This window comes from Podarcis melisellensis, assembly GCF_964234715.1.
Source record: "Podarcis melisellensis genome assembly, chromosome: 6".
NCBI lineage: Eukaryota > Metazoa > Chordata > Lepidosauria > Squamata > Lacertidae > Podarcis > Podarcis melisellensis.
Genome location: NC_138538.1, coordinates 39,491,605 through 39,513,169, shown reverse-complemented (window position 1 = coordinate 39,513,169; position 21,565 = coordinate 39,491,605). Strand labels below are relative to the sequence as shown.

The following is a 21,565-nucleotide window of genomic DNA, read 5'->3' as shown; positions in this document are numbered from 1 at the left end:
TTATTGTTTTTTTGGAAGATTTGGAACACAAGAGGGGGTGGGGAGGGGAAGTCCTGGATATTGGAAAAAAGTTTATGAATTGGATGTTATTTGTTTTAATTTGGAAAATCTTAATAAAAATTATTTAAAAAAAAATAAAAAAATTAAAGTACTTACGAATTACACGTAAACGAGATCTGTTCTGTAATGCTCCTTAAACACCCACCATTTAATTTATCTGAATGATCTAGAGGGCATCAAGTGAAGTCATCCTGTTTTCTTAAGGCTATGCATGAGATGCATGGTAATTACATTTGACTTACTAAGGGGAGATGTACATGTTCATACAAATTATGTGGTACCACCCTCATCAGAATATAATTTTAGCATTCAAGTTAGTGATTTGCTTCAGTGCTTCTCCTGTGTAAAACTTCCTGTTGATAGAAAACTAGCATCTTAGAGAAAAAATGTTTTTGATTAGCCTTTTCCTAGATTTTAAGAACACCTTACATTGAGAATTATTTTTAAAAATCTGATTCTCCTACGTGCGTTTTGAAGTGGTAGAGGTCCATGAAGGCTCTAACGTTGCTTTTTCTGAACATGTACAGTTTTGTTTTGTTTTATGAGAAGGATAATTTTCTAGGGGCTATGCCTGGTGCTAGAACTGCTGATGCTGAGCTTCTTTCTTTAATGTTTTATATAGTGCCAGCAATATGCAGGTGCGACATTATCTATAACTCTAGGACAGCCTTAGAGCCTATATTAAGCAGGTGAGTCAAGAATGAGGGAGCAGTCAGTTTGGCTGGTAGAAAGGGAGGGGAGAGTTGGGTACCACAGTCTAGGAATGTTGGCTAAAGCCACGGAATCTGACTCTTCAGCATCAGGTGAGACTTGGGTTGCTTGGTTGGGCTGGGCTAATAAGCAACTGGATATTGAGGAAGGAGGAGGGGGAGATGGCTTGATAAGTAAACAGGAAATCATTCCAGGCATGACAGAAAGCACAGAGATGGAAGACAAAGGCAACCAACAGCAGATAAATTTGTTGCAAAAGGAGTGAGGAGTTTAAAGGGGGATATGGGACCAGATTATGATCACAGTTAAAGGGAGATGTGGGACAAGCTACAGTCAGAGTTAAAAACGACTAGATTATTAACACCAGGGAACTAATGGAAGAACTAAAGGAGAAGGCTGATGCGATCATAGTAAAATGCCATGAAATATGGGATAGCTACCCGTGCCAATGTCTATTCACAATTTTCACTTTCTGTGCCATTAGAAAGCTTCCCTGAGGCATGCGTTGGGGGGAATCTTGTTAGAGCTCGTTTGGATTTCCTTAATAAATCCTTAACTCTTCTTTAAACACAGAGCGGTAATCTGAAGGAGTTGAGATAAGCGCCATCATTTATCCAGATTACAGGGTGACGCTTCTCCCCAGGAGCCCTAAGGCTGCTCTACTGGCACAGCTGTCTGGTTATACACCGGTGCCAGGCAAAAGCATTAGTTTCAGCAATGCATCACTGTTTGCTATTTCTGAGTGCTGAGAGAGCCAGCTCACGCGAGAGGCTTTCATCCAATCTTTTAACTATATAAAGAGTTTGCTGTGCTTGATAGTACTTTTATTCTGCAATCCTAAATAACACCTTCTAGAGAGTCTCACTGAATTGAGAGACTTATTTCTGAGAAAATTAGGATTGCACCTCACATTTTGGAAGGGGTTGTAACAACTGCTGTGCTGTTGTGCTGTGGAGTGGCAGGGCGGGGAGCAGGTGTCTGGGTAGCTAGAGGTTTACATAGGCTGAGGTCAAGTCAGAAGGCCATACATCTTTATTGGTTACAGCTCACAAAGTTTGACAGGGCATAGGGGAAGGAAAACACGACTGTTGGCTGATGCAGCCATCCCAGCTCACTTGCTAGGTTAATGCTGATGGGAATGGCAGGTATATAGGAATGACCGCAGTCCAAACCAATGCCATGGACCAGTTTGATGACCTGAATGTGAGGCAACCATGCCAGCTCCAGAGGTGGGCCTTAGGGGGACTGTCCTTTTGGGAGTGGGCTTCCCACCCCTGCTGACTCCAGATGTGAATCTGGCCCATTGCCTTATCAGCCAAGAACAGAGTTGTGACAGTAAAATTAGACCATGCAATCGGTCAACAAACTGGCAGCATTGCTGTGCCAATGGCAAAAACCTTGCGTTGCAGAGCCCTATCATAGGGAAAAGGTGGGATATAAATAAATATATAATAACAATATTGCACTCTGTTTAAAATTGCTTCGTAGACCTGTCAGCTTGGTGGCTCACCTCTGATCTTGTCAAGGGGAAAAACTCTAGAACTTAGGAAGAGTGGGTGGATAAGTCAACAATGGCGTATTGCCCGAGACATATAATTTGTGCCCTAGAAGCAAACCAAAGGAAGAAAATTAAGATCTGCTTGCCCCCTCCCACAGCAGTTGGAAAGCCCAACTTACTGGTTCCTGGGGTAGAGGAGCATGGCATGGCAGCCTCTGTGTGAACATGCCATCAGCTGCATCCAAGAAGAAATTGCCCTCTTTGCTCCCTCCCATCGCCATATGATGGCACAAAGCTGGTAAGCAGGGGCCCAGGGCTTGACATTTTTCCATAGGTGAGTTAACAGAAGAATACTGTTGGATCATCCCTGTGAGTGCTGTTATGTTAAAATTCGCTCTAAGACAGGAGACAGTTGTGTGACTTAGCTGAGGTGACTCAGGCCAGGAAAAGAGAAACAGAGGGACATAGTCAGATCGTTGGTCCATCTAACTCATTGCAATGACTTGCAATAGCTCTCCAGGGTTTCAGATGAGTCTCTCCAAGTCGTCCTACCTGGCAGTACCTTGGGCCTTGGACTCTCTGCATGTGCTCTACCACCGCGCTACTGCCCTTGCATTCACATCACATGTTAAATCTGTTGAGACAGTAAGTATAAAAATCAGGTTTAATGTTTGGGGAAACCATATTCTAACAATAAGTGTTCAAGCAGTATTTGAAAAATGTAAAAGCAAACCAAAAGTTGGCTCCCTTGGCCTAACTGTTCCATGCTGTTCTTCTTTGTGCAGAAGCCATCCACTCAGAATTAAGAAGGCATAAATTGCAAAAGCCCACCCATACCAATGAAAGACGCACTTGGACTGCTTAGAACTGCAGGCTGAATTCATTGTTAATCAGAACAACTGGAGGTTTTAATGCAGTCATTCAGTTGTAACAATTCCCTGATGGTTTTGAATTCGCTGAAACCCTTTGAACTGATGCTAATCCTTTATGCTAAATAAATATTGCACTAATGGAAAAATGGGTTTGCCTAGCTGAGGATGCTTGTGGAGGGGCAGGGGTTGGCTCAGCCATAGAGCTCAGCTGGCTAATAAGATTGGCATTAAGCTGGTGAAAATTCCAGTGGGGAACTGCTGGGGTGGACACTGAGATGTTGGCCTCTATGTCTAGACAACCCTAAAATATAAAAACACCAATCATATTTCTAAACCTCTGCTATGGTGGCTTTTAAACTTGGCCGGTGATCTCTAGTGCAGTTTTAGATGGCTCTTGAGACTGAGGCAAGGAAGTAGTTTGAGATAAGGATTGATGTTATTTGGCTGGTATTACGTATGTATTGCCTAAACACCAGCTCCTGGGTTTGGGTGGGGTATTTCGCAGAATAAAAAGTAAGGAGGTGAGGGGAAGGAAGGAAGGATGGAAGGAAGGAAGGAAGGAAAATGAGAGGTAAAACAATAAAATGCTGACTGATTTTTGGTAGATGACAGCACTGAAAGAACAAATATAAAATGATGGCCATAATGTACATAATTGTTATTTAAAATATTTAGTAAATTTGTTACCTGTCCTTCACAAACTGGTTCCAGGGCAGGTTACAACAATTTAAAAATAATAATAAAAAAAAGTTAAAAAGGTAACATGACTAGATGGGCCTTCAAAACACTCATCTCAGGTATCAAAGGCAAAGGGGGAAAGAGATGCATCCTTAGCTCACAAATGTCCTCACAAAGTGGCTTTCATAAAAATGAAATACAATCACAAATGAATGGCAATGTTATGTTTCTAAATGTGGGCAGTAATTACAGTAGAACAACCCATGACAATAAAATTCATTAAACATGGAATAAACCTTGTAACCTCAACTGATCATAATATAAACTGTCATTAGACACACTTGTGTTCTGCACAATATTGGATAGATAATATATAGATATATAAAATGAAGCTTTCTAACCTTAGAAAAACAGGCATATGAAAGGATTTACAACATAATCAAGTTCTTAAAAGAAGGCACACTTGATTAAAAAATACAGTCTATGGATCTTTATAGTAAATGAAAAACAGGAAGGAATTAGCAAGATAAAGAAATTAAGAGTAATGCAAGCACACTACAATCCACTTTTTAATTACAGAGAAAACAAGAACTTAATTAGAACAGTTAAAAATATTTCAATCTTTGTTTATAATTGTCTGAATTATGGCTTTTTTTTATTTATTTATATGTGATATCAATGTCCTTTGAGGAAAGTTGTCATCAACCAAATGCACTGGGCATTTTATTGCTTTATAATGACTGTTACTATTTAGTACCATTTACAGCAGGTGTGGCTACCTTCAGTCTGGATCCAGCCCATTGAGACCCCAGATTTGTATCCCAATCTGATTGGGTGCTTAAAATTCCTGTTTTGAAGCAGAGGTTGCCCTCCAAGCTTCACTGGTGGCCCACCAAAGCCCAGACCCCACCTACCCAATATGGTGTGAATAGGTTAAGGAAATGCAGAGCACCAGCCAGTGTTCATCTAGATCAGGGGTGCACAACCTGTGGCCCTCCAGATGTTTCTGGACTACAACTCCCATCAGCCCCAAACAGCATAGCCAGTGATCAGGGATGATGGGAGGTGTAGTCTAACAACATCTGGAAGGCTGCAGGTTGTGCAGCCCAATCTAGATCATGGCTGCAGATGCAGATTGCTCTCTGTTGCATGTTTGTACGTAATAACTTTTTGGGTGACTATGCACAGTTAGAAGTTCAGCAATGCAATTAAACTCCCCACAGCAGACAAAGTGTAGTAAACACAAAATGCACTATACACACAAACTATACACAGTTGCTACAGTTGCTTCAGGAAGGCTTCTCTCTCTGAGCCCAGAGAGGGTTTTCAACTTTCAGAGTCCTTGCTTAAAGTTCTCAGCAAGTCCAAAAAGTTCGAAGTTGCCAAAGTCCTGCAACTTCAGCCTTCTGTTTCTGCTTTGCAAGTCTTTCCAGTTCTGTCTCCAACTATTCTTCTACACTATTCACCACCAAAATTCTTCACACCCTCAGAATGTTGTAAATTGGAGCTTCTGATCCAACAATCCAACACAGCCATCATTCTGTGCCAGTCTGCACAGCAACAGAAATAAGACAGTCATGAGTACTCTCCAACTGCATCTTGAAGAAAAACCTTTTTTGTACCAACTTATGGAGAATTAACTCATTCTTTAACCCTCCCTTGCTCCATTATCAACCTGATGAGCAAGGAGATAGAATGATATTCATCCAGACTGTGGCACTGCAGTGGATGGAGAGACTGGTCTCTTTAACCCAGGAAGCAACTGCAGTGGAGGGGTGCGCATGACTCTCCTGCATAGCTTATTGGCTGACTGCTATAGAAGACAAATGCAGCCATTAAGATTTAATTTGCATAATTGTTCAGGCATCCTCCTGTCTGGTGGTGTTAAGGAAAGAATAGAAGCTAACCTGCAGAAAACAAGCAAACCTGAAGAGTATTCCTCCCATCAGTGATGCTTAAGAACTACTGGTAAAAAATAAAATACAAAAAAATCAAGATCTTCCTAGTACTGATTTATTTTAGCCATTCACAGTATCTAGCACTGCTGCATTTATACTCATTATGGCCCCTCTCTTCAGCATTTTCCCCCTAGTGACCAGCTATGGAGTATTCTGAATTGAATTTTGAAGTGCAGAGTATTTTCTTGGCCTTTGGCCTTCCAGGTTAGCACTTTTAAAGTCTCCTAGCTAGTAATGGGTTAATCAGCTGTCACGCTGAGAAGTGAATTTGGATGAGCTATCATTAAATTCTTATAAAACATTGATTTCCTTGGAGAACGTTTCCATCAAACATTTATATAACCTAGAAAAGTCCAGTGAGACAGACACACTTATAAATATGTTATTTTGCACATTTGTAAATGTTATGGATGGGGAAGGAGTGCTGAAAAATGTTTACTGCCAACAGTTGCTATAAAGATGGAAAACATTGCTGTTGTCTTAATATAATCCTCCAGATTTCGTATGGAAGTGGCTTATAAAATATTAATAACTGTTTTCCTCTTTCATTCTGTGGATGGAGACATGCACCCAGGTACACACACACACAGAGAGAGAGAGAGAGAGAGAGAGAGAGAGAGAGAGAGAGAGAGAGAGACTGACTGACTATCTGGTCTTCCTTATAAAGATAAATCCAAATACTGTGGATGTATTTTGCCAACTGCATCCAAGGGGGATCCATCCACAATGGGAGATTCATAGTAGATTGACCCATGTGCTTCTCTTAAGTTTTGACCTCTTAAGAGGGTTGTGCTGTGTAAAACATGGACTTTTAGTGCAACAGCAAAGCTGCAACTGCTTGAATGGCTTTTTTACCCAATGAACCACCCTCTGCATGTGCAAATTCTCAATCAAGCTGCTTTTGTTTTTGTGCTTGGTCTTTGTGCATCTTGATTGAATTGAACGTCCTCCCATTGTGCGCTTCCAGTAAAGCCAGCAACTGCTGCTGCTGCTGCTTTATAAGAGCTCGACACCTGCCACACTCCACAGCCTCTTGGCACTGTACCCAGGCATCTTGTGGCAGCCCATGGCAAGACTTGTTTCAAAAGCGTTGGAAGGTGGCTCGGGTTGCAGTCCTTTCCTTCCCTTTCCCCTTTTCCGTCCTCCCCTTCTTTTTCTCCCATTTATTTTCATGCCTTGCCTCTCCCATGCCCAAAATAATTATGCAGGAGGAGGAGAGTCTATTGATTTCAGTTCCAGAGGAGGGCATCCATCAAGCAGATGGGCTCTTCCTCCTTTTGGATGGCTTCCTAGCATATTTAATTTTTGCTCACGCTCTCTCTTTTTTATTTTGGTCTACTGATTTCTTTTAAAAAGGTGGGGGAATCAAATCTGCTTCTGATGAAGAAATGGCAGGAGCTTCTTTCCCATAAGTAATATGATTTGGTTTGGATAGCAGATTGGCTTTCATGAACAATATGCTAAAGTTGTCAGAAGTGCGGGAAGAGCTTGACTAAAGGGATTCCTTTTTAAAGTTTTTCTTCACTTTCTTTCCTTCGATCTGCAAAATCTGAGTGAACATTTTAGTATTTGTTTCATATATTGCATTCCTACCCTTCACACAATAAAGTACAGGAGTATGATAAGCTGACAATAAAAGTAGTTGAATGTTGTTGTTGGCATCTGTCTGCCTCAAGGGACACTTGAGTGTGCCTCCAGGGGCAAAGTCAAACTGCTGTGTTAGCAGCACCAAAGTGACCTCCCCAGGACTCAAGCCTGGGTAGTGGATTTTGAGGCCTAGGGCAGCCCAGACGATGAGGACCCCTTCGCCCCAGCCTTCCTCATGTGTTCCAAAGGAAAGCAGTGGTTAGGCACCAGCTTGGCTGCAGGAGTTTCTGGAAGGAGTCATACAAGGGGCCATCCAACCATCTTAAGGACTCCACATCTGATTTGTGTAGGGTTTGCTCCTTAGCCTTTTCTTCTCCCAAATTGTCCCTCAAGGCGCAGTGGAGGACCAGAATTTTCCTTCTCCTAGATGGGCTACCTTCCCGGGTTGATGAACCCCATCTGCCCCTGACTTCCTTCTACAGCACATGCAGAAACCACCTTTTTGACTGCTATTGGTCTCATCCACTCAATCCGCTGGAGCTTGTCTTCACATGCAATGGAAGTCCTCAACACACCAAGGGTTTGAGACCCATTGGCTATCCACACCTGGTTTAGCAAGCCAGCCAAAGCTATTCCCTGGGTGTGGGTGCTGTCACATGCTGACAGCTTTTAGGAACCACAGGTGTGAGCTAAGTACAGGGTGGGGAAAGGTGGTCAAACTACCCCAGAAAGAGCAATATCCCTCCCCTAACATCTCATACACCCCAAAGCAGTGGGTAGAACCATAGGAGCAAACTCCTAGGGGCTGAGGGGCCTTCACCCCCCCAATAAAATATTTGAGGGGGCCACCTCCCCCCAAGTTGATGGACATTGCCATTCAAATGGTTTGTATGCACTGTGTCATGTGATTGATTATGCAGGGTGGGGCTCCCCCCCCCATTTTATTGAAGTTGGTACTCCTGGATAGAACAGTAGAAACAATGTATTGAAAACAATTCAATGCAGTCTCCAAATAGATATCATTAAAGGCATGTGGACTTTAGTAACTGAAAGTTAACAAAGTTGATGTCAGGTAAGTATGTCTAAGGACGTTGTAAAGCTTGGTCATTGCCACTGAGAAGGTCCAATCCCTTGCAGCGCTTACTTAAGATCCTCTTCAGAGACTCTTCTCCATTGTCGCCAACAAGTGCAGTTTATTTAAAGAGGAGCCTAAGCCCATATTGCTTTCTGGCATTTGGGAAAAGAAACAGCAGCAATCCAGCTAGGATATGAGCAGGAGCTGGTAAATCAGGTCACCCAGGCTTAACAGATCAGAGTTGCAAGATGAGCATAATTACCCAGCAGTCAGGGCCAACATCCAGAGAGGGAGTGAGTCTGAAAGACTTGAGAGCAGGAGAGAAACACACACAATGGTACCAATCCAGAATGCTGGAGTACATCTGCAAGTGTGAGTTAGGCTTGGTAAGGCAGATCAATATTAAGCAGAGAGTTCTAGATTGTTTAATTGAGCTGAGTCCATTCATTGATTCTACCTGATAAGCAGCCGAAGAAACCCATGTTGGCAGTTTAAGACTTGCTGAATCACACGAGAAAATTTGATACAATCCAAAATTGGCTGCATGGTGTAACTTTTAAACATGGTGTAACTATTAAACAAGATTTTAAGTTTTTGGTACAAACATAAATTACGTAGCTCTGGACATCAGTTTCATATTTCTTATCTAGTGGATTGGACCTTCTGAGACTGAAATAAACGTGTTGAGTAATGCATGTAAAAACATTGATAAATTATAACCTCTGTGTCCTGTAGAGCTTCTTGAGTTTCAGATGGCCTTTCTTTTTTCTTTTTATTTTCCAGCAGTGCTGTGACCTGGGATATCATGCCAGCCTCGGTAGGGCACTCAGGACATTCCTGTCAGCAGAGCTGAACTTAGAACAATCAAAGCACGAAGGCCTGGATGCCATTGAGAATGCTGTGGAGAACTTGGATGCCAACAGCGACAAGCAGCGCCTCATGGAGATGTGCAACAATGTCTTCTGCCCCCCCATGAAGTTTGAGTTTCAGCCGCACATGGGAGACATGGTTAGTTTTATTCTTTTTCATAAATAAGCATTTAATGGAATTTCCAGTCCAGTCACAATAAGGATTGTGGAGGGAATCAAGCAAATTGTCTTGAATTGGTCAGTGACTTGACATCTTGGCCTTCAGCCCGGGCATCAAATTCTGGAAGAATGTCCTAATTATATATCTTAATGGGTAAGAAGAGAAAGTGAATTTGTAGTATCAGTTTGTGGTATCTTCTCATTTGTAATAATGATGGCTTCTTAGAAAAGAAATGATCCACTTGCTTCACCCTTAGAATAAAATTAATTGGGGAAATAATTTACTGTAGAGATTGTCAGTATTTCCTAGCACCATGATAAATAAGAGAGCTGAAGCTCAGTGTCATTACTATGTAGTATGTACAGGAATTGCTCACTGAATTGTGAACCATAAAAGTGAAGATTGGTATTTCATTGCATATCTATTTGGTGGCTCTCTTGGAAAACTCAGTAGTACAAACTCTGCTCTGTTGGCCATTAATTTATTTAGTTATATGTTTTCTATGCTGGTTGCTCTAATGATATCCTCTTCAAGCTGGTCTCCTTCCTTCATAAGAGACTCTTTCGCTTCTCTAAGACCTAACTTGTACAACTATTGTCTTGTGAATCTGTCTCCTCATGGTGATCACTGTTGTTCAAATGTTGGAAAATGGCTGCGAATCAGGCCTGAGAAATGAGCTCTCAAATTCAGTGCTTTAATTTATTATATATTGAATGGATTTATAGGCCACTTTTTGTATTTACAAAAATACAAATCCAAGTACAATATAAAAAACCTTTAAAAATATCAATTTCATAGTAATACTAAAGGAAAAAATAAATAAATCCATCGTTGAGATAAACTACAGACCATAGCACAATAGCCCCAATTTATAACCCAAGTTTATATTAACTATTAAAAGCCACCGGGGGAAAAGGAGTCTTTGTGCCCTACTGAAAATATACAAGACTTGGGGTAATTCAAAGGTGGGTATCAACATGTTTCATCCCAACCTGTAAGTTAGTTTTTTGTTTCTTGAGACTCTCCCCCTTAATATCTGCATGTAAAACTCTGACTGTTTGCATTATATATCCAGTGGGTCACCCAAGTTGAGTTTCCCCCCACTAATTCACAGCATAGGAAACAGAATCCTCTGTAAAACCTGTCACTGAATTTAACGTGCCAACTAAGAATAGCAAAGTCATCCATTTTTGTCCCCCCTCTCCCCCGAGCTCTTCCTATATAACAAGATACCTTGTAAAGGCAGATAATTGTGCATGCTGGATGGTGAGCCATAAAACTGAAGCCTGGTATTTCATTGCATATTCCTCTGGTATTTATTGCATGCTTCCTTCATCTAGTCAGTGTATCTACTCCCAAGAGACGGTTATCACAGATGCTTTGCATTAGGTCTTTTTTCAGTGTTCTTATCCATGGAATTTTCTTAGCTGTTGCACACAGCTGCGATATATTAGAGTTCATGTTGTTGAAGAAGCAAGCACCATTGGATCCCATGCAGGGTGTTACAACTTTATTCAAAGGGGCACAATCGCTTATCTTGATTCATGTCACTATTATGGAGAACAAAAGTGTTAGAAAATCTTTATTACTTAATGTTAAATTTGTTGTTGTATGTCTGCATTCATTGGGAAGTGAGAATATCTCAGTGATGCAGGTACCATCCAGAGTTCTGCTTTATACTATAAAATTCATTAAATTCCATATCTGCTCTGGTAATTGTAATCTCATGTATATGCTATAACCCCAAATTTATGATTATTATTACAATTACATCCCAATTTTCCTCCAAGTTTATGGTGGCATGCATAGTTCTTCCCTCCACCATTTTATCATCACAACCACCCTGTGAGAAAGGTTAAGCTAAGAGATGGCCCAGAGTCACTCATTGAGCTTCCTGGCTGAGTAAGGATTTGAATTTGGGTGTCCCAAGATTATAAGCAAATGTAAAATATCCTAATATATTCTAATATTCTAATACTTCAGTGAAATCTGAAAATACAGTAGTTCATGTAGCCATCAGCCCCCATATTTGTCCCAATAATAGAGGCTTACGGTGGTTCTGAAATATGTTCAAATGTCAGAGCAAATGATGAACCTTCCATTGATTTTTACCCCCCACAGAGCTGTATTGGATTTTTGTCTTTTTTATAGCATCATCTTGTTGCTTTGAAATCTGCCCAAGGGCTAGATGCACATCCAGCAGTGGATTTAACTGGCAATCAAAGCTTGAAAGAAACTCTCCTCCAACAATGTATTTTGAAGTTCAGGATTAAAAATAAAAATAGGCTGCTTCTTTAAATTTGAGCATGCAGATATTGAGTTACCCTTAATGTAACAGGTTTGAGCAGGGAATGGAAGATTAAGATACTACATTGGGATAATCATATCTTGGCTTCATAATTTAAGCTTTTTCTTCTTCAGCACATCAGTCCCATCTCTTCTTGCTTGTTATAAACCACGATTAAACCAGGAATTTAATCACAGTTTACCATTTCATCCCAACTGGGAAGTTATAGTTACCAGCTTCAGTAAGAAGCAGAATTTCAACCATGGTTTGGAATTGCTTTGAGATCGTTGCTTGTCTGAAACTGGTAAGCATGTTTTCCCACTTAGGACAAAATAGGAAACTATGTTTAATTCAAGACTTCATCATGAGTTGTGCAAAGGGCAGAAAGAAGAGGCCTGTGAATACAGGTGAAAGGCTCATACCTCAGTTTATTAAGCCAAGATAAATCAACCAACCCAAGCCAATCATGTCCTTGGCAGTTTTTGTGTGGATGGATTTTTTTTATGAGTCCTTGACCCTTGTGTTTCCTTACAATATATTAAATTTGCTTAAATATTTAATTATCTTTGTTAATAATGGGTAGAAATCTTGCTTGAACCAAACAGCATGGTCCTCAACCTCGGCCCTCCAGATGTTTTTGGCCTACAACTCCCATGATCCCTAGCTAGCAGGACCAGTAGTCAGGGATGATGGGAATGGTAGTCTCAAAAAATCTGGAGGGCCGAGGTTGAGAAAGCCTGGCATAGTCTTTGGGTTCACCTACATGTTACATGTATCTCCACAATCCTTTTTAGGGACAGTTTTGACCCTGTCTCTCATCCTTGCTCACAGGTCAATGCTGGTTCAAGAAAAGCTATATGCAGTATGCATTAAATATTTATGCTAGCACAAAATGACTTCCCTCCCTATCTCCTCTCACCAGTCCCAAATCTACTCTGGAGGGTTGAAGGAAAACCCAGAACGAATTTAGGGAGGTACATGGTGAGGAGATGGAGAGATTGTTCCATTGCCCATGGAAAAGCCCCTGCCTGAAATAATGTTTGTTTGTTTGTTTGTTTGTTAAATTTGTATACCACCCTACACCTGTAGATTTCAGGGCAGTTTACACAACATATCATTACAATATAAAAAATATAAAATACATAACAAAACTTAGAACAGAAGCAAACCAATAAAATCCCTTCTACAGCACATTTAAAAAGGACATTCAGTGTCAAGTCAACCCAAGGCCTGTTTAAAGAGGAATGTTTTCACCTGGTGTGTAATGAGGGTACCAAGCAAACCTCCTTAGGGAGAGCATTCCACAAATGGGGAGCCACTGCAGAAAAGGCCCATTCTCGTGTTGCCACCCTCCAGACCTCTCATGGAGGAGGTGCACAAAGAAGGGCCTCAGAAGATGATCTCATGTTCTAGGTAGGTTCATATGGAGAGCTGCAGTTCTTGAGATATTGTGGTCCTGAGCCGTTTCTCCTATGAAACCCTAGGACTTCATTTGTTCCGTGGCCCAGTCCACACCTCTCATACTTGTGCAGAGCTGAAGAATCAAATGTCTAGAAAGTTCCATTTCTTTTCCAGGTGTCCCAGCTGTGTGCCCAGCAGCCCGTGCAGAGTGAGTTAGTGCAGAGGTGTCAGCAGCTGCAGTCTAGGCTATCCACGCTGAAGATAGAAAATGAAGAGGTAAGCTAACAAATTCCATTTTTTATTGGTCTTTTCCCTTGCTGTTTTACCATAGTCTGGACAATATGTTGGAGGAGATAAAAACATATAAGCTTCAGTTCAGGCACAATTTTTTAAGGCAACCAAACAGCAAATGTTAGATGTACAGTTATGTACGCTTTGGTCCAGGTTTCATGAATTTGTTCCACCTATGCTATAATGTTAACTGAAAGTGTGCATAAGATTAAATCCTCAGTCTCCTCTCAGCCACTTTTCTCTGTAGACCCTGTTCTTGTGTTGTGTTATGCTTGAGAATCACAGACCCTCAGTTGCAGTAAATGACAAACCGAGTGATAACAAGGCATTTTCCTCTGCATTCTCACCTTCGCTCTTCTCCCTCCCCCCCCCCTTTATAATTCCTCTCTTGTGTTCACTCTGTCAGGTTAAGAAAACAATGGAAGCCACACTGCAGACTATCCAGGATATCGTCACCATTGAGGATTTCGATGTCTCTGACTGCTTCCAGTATAGCAACTCGATGGAGTCTGTAAAATCAACAGTCTCCGAAACCTTCATGAGCAAGCCAAGCATTGCTAAGAGACGGGCAAATCAGCAGGAGACAGAACAGTTCTACTTCACGGTAAGAGACCTGACTTTTAACACGCTTGCAGCAAAGCTGATATGTGTTGCAGCTGGAAAACTGTATGTGTCGTCTGCAGTTCTGGCTAACAAGCTGTCAGCATAATTCTTGAGAGGAATAATGAGAATGGCCCACCTACAAGTTCAGTGTCTGTGTGATTATCTCCCCCCACTCCTTTGAAAGCCTATGTTCATCCATGAAAGCTTTCACCATAATGAATTTGTTGGTCTTTAAGTAGCCACAGAGCTCTTCGTTGTTAATATTGTTTGCGTCTTGTTAAGTGGAATGTAAGCAAAAATAACATTGCATCTAAACTACACATCACAATAAGGTGTCTTTGTTCTATCAGTTTATAAGCTTACAGGTTGATAAAGTTAAATCTGGGGTTGATTTGATTTCAGGATGGAGTTTTGCAGTGAAAGAAAAAAATCTTTCACTGAAAATTGTTCATCGGTTTATCCATTGTTTCAGTACACATTTCCTGAAAGCTTTCCTGAAATGTGGATGAAATTACAGCTAGGACCATAAGAAACATGGAAGGAACATAGGAAACTGCCTTATACACAGTCAGACCATTGGTTCATCTAGCTCAGTATTGTCTTCACTGACTGGCAGCAGTTCTTCTGGGTTTCAGATGAGGACATTCCCAGCTCTATCGGTAGATGCCAGGAACTAAACCTGGGTTCTTCTGCAAATGCCTCCCATTGACCTACAACCCTTCCTTATCATTCCCTGCCATCAGCATGTGTATTAACTGGATGAGAAGCCATGTGGCACAGTTGCCTTCTCCATTCTAACAACCCGACTTGTACACATGGAGTCTCCTTTTAATGTTTTTTTACCTAAAACCCTGATCATTGGCTGTTTGGGACGCTTCTATCCCCCGCCCCATTCCACTTTCCATGGTTAACAGCTGACTAGTGATATTTTAGATTCTAAAAACAGGACTGCATGGGCATTCATTTGGATCAGGGCATGTGTATAGAAGGTTTTTCTTTTTTAAATAAAAACTTGCCCTTCTTAATGAATTTTGCAGTATTTAAAAGATTTTTATTCCTCTTAAAAGAATGATAGTGTTCATGAATAAATGCTATATATTAGGTAAATTACTTTGGGCAGGATGGTTTATGTTGAGTCTTGCCTATAAATAGGTTTACCAGAGAGTGTATTACTCCCTTAGACAAGCACTCAAAATACTTCAAATGCCGCATTAAATTAAAAGGTCTGCTTAGAAAGAGAATTTATCAGAAAAATGTGGGTGGGGAAAGTGATTCAATTAAGAAGCAATTGACTTCCCTGGCTGTGCAAATGGCTATTTAATTGAACTTGCAGGTCTTCTTTTTCTAGAGAAAACATATTCTCTTTTCTAACAAGCACGTACTAATTTTACCCATGCACGATGCTTTGTTTTCATTTGTACCATGCTTACCCACAACCCGTGCCAAAAATATTAGACTTTTGTCTCCAGGGAATAAAAGTGGAGTTTGTCATGTCATATACATGTACCCAGGATAAAGAAGTGGGGATTGAAAGAGGCTGTTGTATAAACAGCCTTTTTTCTTATTAGTTCAAACACTTGATAGATCTGCTATGTGAGAGACTTATAAATAACCTTAATAAGAATTTGAGGCTTTGGTTTAAAACAATTAGATTGGGGTTTCTTGACATAAAAACGGGTAATGGCTGAGCATTCCTGTTAATGAAGGGAGGAAATGCAGGGAACAAAGGTAAACCATCAGTAGAACTGCATTTTCATATGACATAAGTTTGGCAGGACACAAAAGATGCACCGCTTTGAAGATATTTGCAGCATCCTGGGGTGGGTCTAAATTAGATGTTAGAAACCTGACATCGGAAAGGTCTTTTTTCATTTGGCACTTTTCTCCTCCTGTCTAACTCTAGTGCTTTATGGGAGCTTTTTACATGCTTGTCTGCAATGGCTCTACAGGCGTGCCACCACCTAACTCGGGATATTTTCAGCAGACATCTAAAATTATCCTGAGGCTCGATCTGTCAAACAACAACACTTGCACATCTTGTCGATTTTAATTTCCCCAAAATATGTCGTTGGATCAGCTCATGCAGCCAGGGTTGATCATGAGTAGGGCTCCAGTTCTGGGTTTTGTCATATTTTAAAGAAGCACCTCCTCTTCATTAATCCAGTCTGGGTGGGCTTCATGCCAGAAATGTTGTTAACAAGCAGGCCTGCCTCTTGAAGTGGCATAGGGGGCATATTCTGAAAACTCATGGACACCCTGGCCAGCTATTTCTGGTGGCAAGTTGCAAGCAACCCTTGTGCTAAGGGGGAGGGAGAAAAATAACTGTGCTGTTTCTTCCAAACTCTCTACAGTGGAACCCAGGTTATGTACCGTCCTCCTTACAAACGCTTCAGGTAACAAACTCCACTAACCTGGAAGTAGGTCTCCTGGTAGCGAACTTTGCCCCGCAATGCGAGCGGAAGTCGCACGGCAGCAGCGGGAGGCCCCATTAGCAAAAGCACGCCTCATGTTAAGAACGGTTTCGGGTTACAAACGGACCTCCAGAACAGATTAAGTTCATAACAGGAGGTACCACTGTAGTTAGCTGTGCAGAAGATGACTGCTTGTTAGGATAGGTTCCTGTCCTGTCACTGTGTAGATTTGTGCTTTTCTCACTGGTCAGTCCCTTCTGAAGAAAATGACTTGGCTTGCTGTTTATTGCGCTAGCTTGAGTGCTTGTAAGTAATTCTTGTGTGGCTCATTTTAAGTACAGACTTGTGGTTCTTATGGAGAATTATTGGGGCAATAGGATGTTCATAGGTATGTGGCAATGGAAGTAACTTCAATATACTGTAGTCCCCCTTTATAAATTGTTGCTGTTGTTTTCCAGTCCATTACAGTAGTATCCAGAAACATCAATCACAGATAAAGGCTCTCTTGTACAGATTGTCATTTTTAAAAAACCATAATAAAATGCTAGTAGGTTTCAAATATCAGCAGGTTGACACAGGTACCGCAGGAACATAGGAAAAAGGCAAGACTACAAGAATCCCCAGGATGGAAAATACTTTCTCACCCACCCTTCCCATTTATTGAAGGCATTGCAGCAGCAGAGGGAGTGAAGGAGGACCATTAATCTTACAAATATATCTGGAAAACCTCTTTCCCTTCAGGAGCAAACACTCAAGTTGTATGTGCTTACTGCTCTATTCTCCACACAAAACTGCCCCCTCTCAGGGAAGTGTGATGGAACAAGGTGCAAAAGGGGAAATGGATTGACACTTCGCATTAGCGACTCATGCTATGTGTTCCTTATGTAAACCCAATCCTTGTCTCTTTAGTACCCTCAGAACAAGAAATATAGAATGCCTGCAACACAATTCTCTATGCGCGCCCACGCTTTTAAAACTTCCATTATAAAATGTCAAAGACAAAATAACATTGAATTGCTGCTTTATTCTGTGATTCAAGCAATCCTTTTCACAGCCAGTTTTAGCATTGATTTTCTTGGGAGATGTTTTCTGGTAGATGCAGCACATTTAACACCAATTTTTAGTTTGTAGGGAAGACAATGACTATTATTACTGAAGGGGGAGAGAGGAAATATTGGTGGCTGGTGCACAATCCTTGAGTTCCCATAATCCCCACTTCTGATCCTACCATAACCCTATTGCTTGTTTTCTGTGCTTCGGTATCTCTTTTGTAAAGCAAGGTTAAGAGTAATTTCACACTTCACAATGGCCGTTAGAATAAGCACATGAAATTGAGGTGCTGGTCTGGTGAGGGAGGTGTACATGTAGCAAATAAGTAAGACATCTGAAGAAAGGATGTAGTTTACAGCTAATTGCTATCACTTGTTAAAAATATCAAGCCACTATGGAGTCCTTCATCTTCAAAGTGCTTGGCAGAAATACTTTGTTAATCTGCACAAAATCCATGAGACTTATGAAAATATTATTTATAACCTTGCCTGTAATCAGTGCCATGCTGCTTTTTATCAACGTGCTGTTCTTTCTCCCTTTTTAATCATCAACAGTAGCACTGTGGTGCTCCTGATTTCCTTCCCCTCCCCCAGTGCATTCTGGGAATATCTCTCCTCAAGCTGAATGCCTGCATCAGCTTTGATGTTGCTTTTTCAAAAATGAGCTGAGTGATCGGGATTCCTGAGAGAGGGTTAAGGATATGAGACATATGACAGAAGGTATTTCCATACAGCCTCGAAAGCATAACACTCTTGCTTTGCCAGCAAGGCAGGAAGACCTAGATTGGGTTGCACATTAACCTATTGTGTTTTTCTCTTGACAGCTGCTTCTTACTGGTAAATACCAAGGTGGGAGATAGCATTCATAGTTGTGCAGTTGTGGGTTAGCGTTAGGGTGGGGTGAGGGAGCACCGTTAAGATTCCTTTGGTATAGAGTAACACATTCTTTCATCAGAGAAGTTGGCAGTACAGAAACAGCACTGTGATTTTAGGCTGCCTTTTGGTTCCTGGTATAGGACTTCTAATGTATTGTACCTGGGCCAGAAGTGCTATCGCCTTAAGGTGGCATTGTATTTATTTCAAAATGTTAACTTGGTTTGTATGCACAGGCATACAATGGCTTTTCAGTGGAAATACTTGTCATTGATGGTCAAAACAAATTGGATTGATGCTGCATATGATGGAACTAAAACAAGTGGCTTATAGCCCAATGCTGTGAGTGCCCACATCAGCAGTAGTTCACATAGAGGCTTAGCTTACCTGTATACTTACCTGTTGACTGAAGCATGCAGGAGGTAGGCCCTCAGGCACAGTGACTTATATGCTGGAAAGCTGGTGCAGCAGTTTGTCATTAAGTCGCTTGTAATTGCTCAGGGGTGAGAGTGCAACTTGAATAGGACAAAAGTGGCTGGTGCTACCAATTCTCCAAGGTAGGATGTAGCATTATGAATCATTAATTTTTCTTTCCTTCTTACCCCTTTCCCCCATTACTTTGATAGTTTTGCCCTTTAAAATGGTGAGTTTAACACTGCTTATTTTAACTTCACAGTTAGTAGGCATTACACTGAAATAAAAATATTTGAAGCCAATAAATGTGAAAATGTTACATTGACAGCTAGGCACTTTGGTATTTAAATAACTTTTTATGATAATGTGCTGATTCCACTGCCTAAGACCTCATCACACACCAGACACAGGGTTGGAGGGCAGGGTGCATATTGGATTGGGTGAAGGTAGACAGTGTTCTCGAAACTACCAACATGAATTTGATGAAACTGTGGGAGGCAGTGGAAGATAGGAGTGCCTGGCGTGCTCTGGTCCATGGGGTCACGAAGAGTCGGACACGACTAAACAACAACAACAACAACAACAACAACATCCTTCAGCCCATGAAGTTGGTTTTCCACCAACATGCCATAGCTGGTTTGACAGTCAATGTGAAGTGTAAGAAAGCTCTGGCTAAAGCAATTAGAGATTTGAATAAGAATCCATCAGAGGAATCCATGGACCTAAATTGGAATATAAGAGTCTGCTCCAAAACAAGAAAGCTGGATATTCGATAACCCCATGGCAGGAATTGGGACTAGCAGTAATGGAACAGAGGGAAAACAAACTCTGGGAATTGGTGGCCCAGGGTTTAAATGAAGCGAGACCATCACAAAAGCCTCAATTCCTGCCTGGACAATCATATATACCAGTAGCATAGAATGATTTATCCACCTACCTGAATGGCAACCAGTCTCCCGTAATGAGAGAAAGTTCCTTATTTCCTTTCTGAAATCAAATAAAGCTCCTGGATCTCTATATTCCTATGTAAGGAATACATAGAATGGTGGGTGCCTATCCTGGGTGGCTTATTTACCACCATAAACAACATGGGCCAAATGCCCTCTGGATGGAAAATAAGTATTCTTTTCCCAGTTTATAAGAAAGGCAGTAGGAATGATCTGCAAAACTATCTGCCAGTTAGATTGTTATACAACTCCTCAAAGCTATATGAGCAGTATCGCCTTCAAAAATTTATCCGACTGGTTGCAGAATAGCAACATTATTCATGAAGTACAAGTGGGATTCAGAGAAGGGCACAGTCCCATTGATCAGTGTTTTACTCTGAACCATATTATAAGGAAATATACTAAGGACATTAAGAATAATCTTTATGTAGCCTTTATTGATCTTTCTGCTGCATTCGACTTTGTTAATCAATACAGAGTGTGGGAGAAATTTCAAATTGCCAACATCAACTGCAGATTTCTGCTATTGATCCAAGAACTATGCAGAAATGAGGGTCAGAGTAGTTTTAAAATGATGGTATGACTGATGCTTTTTAAAACGTCACGAGGAATGCAAGGTTGCATTCTTACCCCTCCTTACTTTCATATTAATGATTTGGTGCCATGTTTAGCCAATGCAGACTCTCCCCTCCAATAATTAGGAACAGAAATATCTCAATTTTTATGTATGCAGATGATTTGGCGCTCCTCTCTCCTTCCAGATTGGGCTCAAAAATCTCTTGTAGGTGTTTGGCACATACTGTTAACAGGAAAGTCTGTCTATAAAATACTCTAAGACAATGATTATGATTTTTGGCAAACACAGTCCTAGGTATAAATGGTGCTTATAGAACAAACGTAGTCTATTAGACACCTGGGTATACTCATTAGTGAAACACTCTATTGGAAGGTTTCATATGGAAGCAGTGAAAGTCAAAGTACAGAAAACCATAGGGGCATTGATAAAGTTCTGTTACACGACGCTATGCTCTTTACCATCAGGAATTTCAGCAGCACTTTGTACAGAGTCCAGGTGGCCAACACTTGAGGCAAGAGCGGACTGCGCTCAGTTAAAGTATATTTTAAAAATTGCTGCTATGCCTATTGAGTGTTTTCCTGCTCTGTGCTATATGGAGTTGCATGATAATCAGCTCTGGAAAGCAGCTCGTTAAGATGTTTAGACTATTATTATTTTCCAGAACTGAGCTTTGCTTTGACCTTGATTAAGTGTCTATTAAAGGATTGGCTCTTCTAGAAAGAGTCCAAAAGGGACCTACAACTAATTAGAGACACCAAATTTCCCCATTGGTGTCCACTCTTGAGAGCAGAGCTTTTTAGAGCTAGTTATCTGACCAAGCTCTCACCAGCTGCAGTAAGAAATGCCTTTATTGAGCTGTATTTCTCAGTGATGCCCACTGAAGTCTTAGATGGATGCTACAACTAGATCCCATACGCAGACAGACTTCATATTTGTGGTCAGCCACAGGTGAAAGACATCACGCATTATCTGTTAACCTTTGTTCATACATGCATGGTTTCTTTTGAGTGACAATAATAGGTTTGTAACACATACAGTGGGCCTCTATGTGTTGCTTAATACAAATTTGTCATGGCCTTTGCATTGAACAATAAACTTATCAGCTGCATTGTTTCATGCCTGTAGCTGCATTTAACCTATCTCCAAATCCTAGTTTGGAGGATCAGGAGTATGTAGCAGTAGGTTTGGGCTTGCATGTTCCCTTCTTCCTTTCCTCTGCACAGAAGGGGAAATGATTAGATCTG

The 21,565-nt window shown here is 41.0% G+C and overlaps 1 protein-coding gene across 7 annotated transcripts in view; it reads left to right on the top strand.

Moving 5' to 3' along the window:
- SRGAP2 (SLIT-ROBO Rho GTPase activating protein 2) overlaps nucleotides 1-21,565 on the top strand; it is a 200,704-nt gene that overhangs the window by 131,119 nt on the left and 48,020 nt on the right. For 5 of the 7 annotated variants that reach the window (XM_081916305.1, XM_081916302.1, XM_081916303.1 and 2 more), the window contains 3 exons: nucleotides 9,223-9,447; nucleotides 13,331-13,432; nucleotides 13,854-14,051. In XM_081916305.1, coding sequence (XP_081772431.1) covers nucleotides 9,223-9,447; nucleotides 13,331-13,432; nucleotides 13,854-14,051 — 525 coding nt within the window. The remainder of the gene's footprint in view (nucleotides 1-9,222; nucleotides 9,448-13,330; nucleotides 13,433-13,853; nucleotides 14,052-21,565) is intronic. The other 2 variants (XM_081916306.1, XM_081916304.1) reach the window with 1 other exon arrangement.